At 33.9% G+C, this 5,399-nt stretch overlaps 2 protein-coding genes across 2 annotated transcripts; one reads left to right on the forward strand and one right to left on the reverse strand.

The window, feature by feature from the left end:
* Nucleotides 1-1,581: 1,581 nt before the first annotated feature.
* LOC129573285 (uncharacterized) lies at nt 1,582-3,343 on the forward strand. Its single transcript, XM_055453672.1, has 6 exons — nt 1,582-1,694; nt 1,777-1,807; nt 1,874-2,127; nt 2,194-2,418; nt 2,485-2,610; nt 2,674-3,343. Exons 1-6 carry the CDS (start codon nt 1,608-1,610, stop codon nt 2,920-2,922), a joined length of 972 nt encoding a protein of 323 aa, XP_055309647.1. The 5' UTR covers nt 1,582-1,607; the 3' UTR covers nt 2,923-3,343.
* A 146-nt stretch (nt 3,344-3,489) lies between these two features.
* On the reverse strand, nt 3,490-5,327 carry LOC129573284 (uncharacterized; the record flags this gene model as incomplete). The annotated part of the gene is made up of 1 exon (XM_055453671.1): nt 3,490-5,327. A coding segment is annotated over one exon (1,838 nt), but the record flags the coding sequence as incomplete, so codon positions are not given.
* Between the last annotated feature and the right edge of the window lie 72 nt (nt 5,328-5,399).

Here is a 5,399-nt window from a genome sequence, read left to right on the forward strand (position 1 = left end):
GTTCATTACTTTAGTTACAGTTTTCATTGAGTTTTGTTCTGTGTTTTTTTTTTGTTAATCAAAACCCTATAAAACACATTGTGAGCATTTAAATAGAATAAGAAGACTCAAAGTAACCTTTGAAAAAGTTGATCGTTTTTACTATCAAAAATGGCCAATGCAATGGCCATTCGGGTGAAAGCATTTGAAAAGTGCAAATACATCATAGTTACCGATGAAATTGTGTCCAATTACGAATCGTTTTTAAGACACGGTAAGTGCATATTAAAACACACCCTCTTTCAATTTGATGGTTGAATTTTATTTTGGTTTCTAAAGTTATGCTCAGTTTCGAGCTCGATCCCACACAAGCGGCAACAGCATTCATTTTCGATCAGGACAATTTTGAGATTTCCGCCGACATATTTCCCACCGTCATTCGTCAATTTACGAATCCAGCTGTTTTCATCCAAATAATTTTTGATTTGCATGAAAACACCGGCTTCGATTTGGTAAGCGTTACGTTGAAATCAAATTCAAATCCAATCATATGTCAATGTGCATTTATATAATTGTTGTTTCAGAGTTTGGAAGATTTCTTAAAAAGAAATGGATGTAAATCCATTCTTTTGTTAGCAAAAGAACATGAGCAATTTGATGATGATTTTTTTCTATATCGCATATTTCTATCAGCTTGAATAAAAATATCAGATATTCTTATCTGATATTTTGTTGCATTCACCAAGCAACACGTTGTTATCCACTCACACACATTCATTGCTGCTGAGTGTACATCGCTGTCCTCTAGGTGTCCCATCCATTGAACAAATTGTACAATATTAATATTTACACGCCATTAGTTTTCTCGATCTCTTTTTTGCGCGAAAATACAAATTTCATTGTATTTCTGATACTATAATAAAGTTGAATTGAAGTTAAAACCCTTCGTAAATTCATTTTACAGCACTTCACAAAAATGTTGGTACTTATCTCAACCCTGAAATCTGAAGTCGGCGGCAGTTTGGGTATACATCCCATTTTACAGCACTTCACAAAAAAGTTGGTACTTTGGTTCGATATTGCATTCTCACTCTACCAATAAGTGGATTTTTCTTCTTGGAATTGACACGCAGATGGAATAAATAATCTGTCCTTAAGGTGTCCCTTCCATAAAAGCGACTCTACTTACCTAAAACCATACGTAGCACCATTTATCATCATTTTAAAAATTTTACCATTTTATGTCAACTCTAAACTTTTAAGAATTGCTTTTTACTGACTTCCGGTCAAGATTTTTCAAGACTGGAAGTCTTTTTCTTTAGGAACACTTCAGGGACAATTATTATAAACCATGGGATGCCTAACAGAAGCAACGGGTGTCGTTTTATTCCATATGTGCGGTAAATTGGAATGGCTCAAAAATTGAACCTCAAATTACGAGGAAACCAAACTGGTACACATCGTATTCGACTTTGGGACACTGTAGGACACCCAAAGTACAACAGATATAAACATATCTCAACCCTGAAATCTGAAGTCGGCGGCAGTTTGGGTATACATCCGAGCAATTGGAAACCAATCTGGATACAAAAAATATAAATTATTTGGCCGAAAAGTTGATCCAGTTCATGGAACATCGTGAAGCACTTGGAGAAAAAGTTGATGCTAAGCAAGTTGCCGATGCTTTGATACGATTAATGCCCTGTATTACAATGGTACTACATTTCACTTATTTTAACTATCATTTGCAACTTGACTATAACAACATTTTGGATTTCATTTTCCTTTTTAAAACAGGAATCTTTGTACATGCCAGGATGCAAAAAAGGTGCGCTTTATCATAAATTGTATTACAAGCGATATCATAAGGATAAACCAAAACCTAATCACAAAGGGAAAAACGCTGACAAAGAGAAGGATGCATCGAAAGATAACGAAGTGGGAATTGTTGAAAAGGCATTCCAGAAACTGTCACTTGAAGAGGAATTGGCATGTTTGGCGTACTACAAAACCTGTATCGTCGAGCGGGATAAGGAAATTCTGAAAATCAAAATGAAACAGTCAATTTATTTGCGGGAGAAAGTCATCCGGAAGAGGGAAACAAAATTCGTCGAATCATTTCCATTCTATTTCGTCTCACCAGATTTGGTAATGATTTTTCGATTTTCTGTTTTTACGGTCATTAAAGAGCCTTATTTTTCTGTATGATTTCAGATTTTATATGATTTTGAAATAAGGTTTGCTGGCGGCAACCACTTGCTAGAGAAATGGCCAAAACTTCAGTTGAAGCTTCTGAGCCTTTTGAACAAAAAAGAAGCCGAAGAATGTGCAGATTTCGGTTTTGATGGTATGATGACCTCTTTTTTTATTTTGCTCCGTGCTCTATCAATGAAGAAGTCCTTTGCAACGAATGTGGACAAACTGATCGTTTATTCTGACGTAAGTTTCTCGTTTCTTAAAATGTTCCGCGACATAAATGCATCACATTATTTTTCCATCGCACAGAATATTAATGGCAGCCCCGATAATTTGATTGTGAAAAAGAATATTCATCCGTACATCATTGCTGTGGGTCCCAAAAAGAATGATATCTCAAACTATTATATTGACGTCGAAGAGCATTTGATACCAGTAATTTATCTTTTAAATCGATGAAAAATTGGAAAATGAAAAGAAAATGAATATTTTTTACAGATTCCGAACGGTTTCAACTCTTTGAAGGTAATCGATATGCTATTCAAATGTCACAAAGTATTCCATTTGCAATACAATCCAGCCTATGTGAAACTGATGCATTTTATTGACTATTTTGTGTTTGATGATAAAGAAAATGCGGAAATCGACGTTACTGTTTCAATGCGGAAGATTTCTGAGAAACTTAATGTTTCCGAGCTGAATGAACGTGCGATTAATCCTGCCTTGGAGGAGGTGAATAGAGATTAAATTTCAAATAGATAAGAATATTTCTTTCTTGTAATGAAAAAAGTACAATTCGAAATGTGATAGGGAAAAATGTGTAATTTTGATTAAAACAGAATGAATACCAAAGTATGATTTAATATATATGCCCGTGCTGCTAAGAAAAGGAGCCTTTGCAATTTGACATTACGATGAAATCTACAAATAAAAGTTGAAATTTCTAATGTGTTTTTGTTACGTTGTGTAAAAATATGGATAAATGATATCAACTTGTTCTTATTAAATTATTTTTCTATTTGTATTTAGTACGCTTTGAGCACTACTCTATGCCATATTTCAATCGCATAACTCAAGCTGGTGCAGGTCAATTTCTTAGATGTTCTTACCTTCTATGCATTCTAATAGTTTGACCATTGCAATCTGTGAACTAATTTGTAAGAAATAAAATGGCAATAAAAACAACATTCAATGTGAAGCTTAATAATAATCAATCAATCAACATTAGTTTATTGAAGTTTAAATAAAAATTGAACCAAAATAAAAATGCATACAAGTTTCCCAAATGTTGACTTTTTTCAATGAACAAGATGGTTAAACAATAGCTAATTTGAACAGATTTAAAGTCTCACAAATAACATGAATATTTCCTCTAATCAAACATTTCTGATAAGTTTGCTTATTCAAAATATCACTCATATTCAATGCATAGTTGGAATGTTCATTAAAGTCAAGAATTAAACTATTTGTAAACAAATCAAGCTCTTTAACGCGGTATGAGTTCTCACATAAAAAATGGTAGCTATCTAAAGACTTTAAAATCATATTGATTTCAAAAAACAGTGAATTATGCAACAACAATAAACCTGGCTTAAAAATTATGCTATTTAATTTCAATGTTTTGATCACTATTTCATCTCCTTTGATCGAAAGTGTGGGAGACGATTTGAAGAACTCATAATCATTGGTGTTTTCAAATAAAGCGAATGTTGAACCGACTTCAATTACATCACAATATCGATTTTCACTTAAACTCAGTAAGGTCTGATGTTTTTCGGCTATGGTTTTATTCAAATTTTTAAAGTTATTGGTGTTTTGTGCAATTTTTTTCAAGTCTTGGTGCTTCGCTTCGAAACGCATTGTTGATGTGAATATAGGCGGACCCATTGATCGAATAGCTCGCACGTAGTGAGTCAAGAAATGGTGTTTGGGAATCAGGTCCTTCTTCACATCATTAACAATAAATTTGGTATGACACTCAATTGATGATTCCAATCGATTTAAATCACTTTCAGTGATTTCTTCGCTGAACACAATTTGTAATATTTCAAGCAAACTTTGAACCAAATTCCAAATGGCTTTTAACTTGTCTATATATTCAATCAATATAAATGGAATGTTCTTCATTAGACAGTGAAGTTGTGTGGCATTTTGGCCAAGATTTTTGCTAATCATTCTCAATTTCGATGGAATATTTTTCTTGTTTAAAGGCCCATAGTTAAAGCATTGAATCATATTCTGCAATTCAAATTCTTTGAACAATTTGTTTTCAAAGCAATAATCGAAAATAACGTGGAGTGTAAATGGTACAGCTCCCTCAAGCAAATCGTGCAAAATATCCACAGTATAATTTTCCAACATGTGAAAACTTTGAAGATCGTTTAACTTGCAGTAAAGTCGTACTCCTTTTGATTCAGTTGCATCCAATTCTTCTTTTAAAAGACGTGCGCACGTTTCATTATATGAACCTGACTTTCGTAATTTGCTTGTATCTTCTTTTGACATAATTTTGCACTCTTCTCTATGACATTCGCAAAAACGGCAAAAGTAATTCGCTTTGAAAGACTGCACGAGACCATAAGTAGCATTTCCACCCAAATTGTCGAAAGACATTGCAAACAGGCAGCCCTTAATGATCTTTTTGTTTACTGCAACACCAACGGTTTCAAGAACTTTGAGATCATCTGTTATCACTTCAAGGATATTGTGAATACTTGCGGAATCATTTTTGAAATCGTTTGAGTCAGACAATGCTACTAAGTAGATATTGGATAATTTTGATTGTAATTTTTTGGGAATGTTCCGAATAATCATGTAGAAGGCACATTGTTTATGTAATCCGGCTTTGGATTTCAATGCATCACACGGTTCAAAGTCATCAGTGTACAGCTGCAATCTGAGAGCGTTTGGATTTTTCTTTAAAAATGCATTCTGTTGCGAAATGTTTCCACAGCAATAATCTCGATAAATTCCATTCTCGCACCCATGTCGTTCATTTTGTTCGTACATTTCCACAAATTCAGGATCCGAAAATATTGCTTCCACAATAGCCGTTGGTGGAATAAACTGGAATGTGTTTTGTTTGTATTGACGAATTACGTTCCCACTCTTTTCATCAACTGTTTGCACCCATCTGAATCCAATTGCTTTTTCTACGGGCGGAACAAAAAAATTATGTTCGCCGATTTTTTTCTTTCGCTTATACGCTGAATCATGTGCAGCGA

The sequence above is a fragment of the Sitodiplosis mosellana genome, unplaced genomic scaffold, assembly GCF_009176505.1.
Source record: "Sitodiplosis mosellana isolate CC-2019 unplaced genomic scaffold, AAFC_SMos_1.0 Smas_scaffold_6054, whole genome shotgun sequence".
Lineage (NCBI taxonomy): Eukaryota > Metazoa > Arthropoda > Insecta > Diptera > Cecidomyiidae > Sitodiplosis > Sitodiplosis mosellana.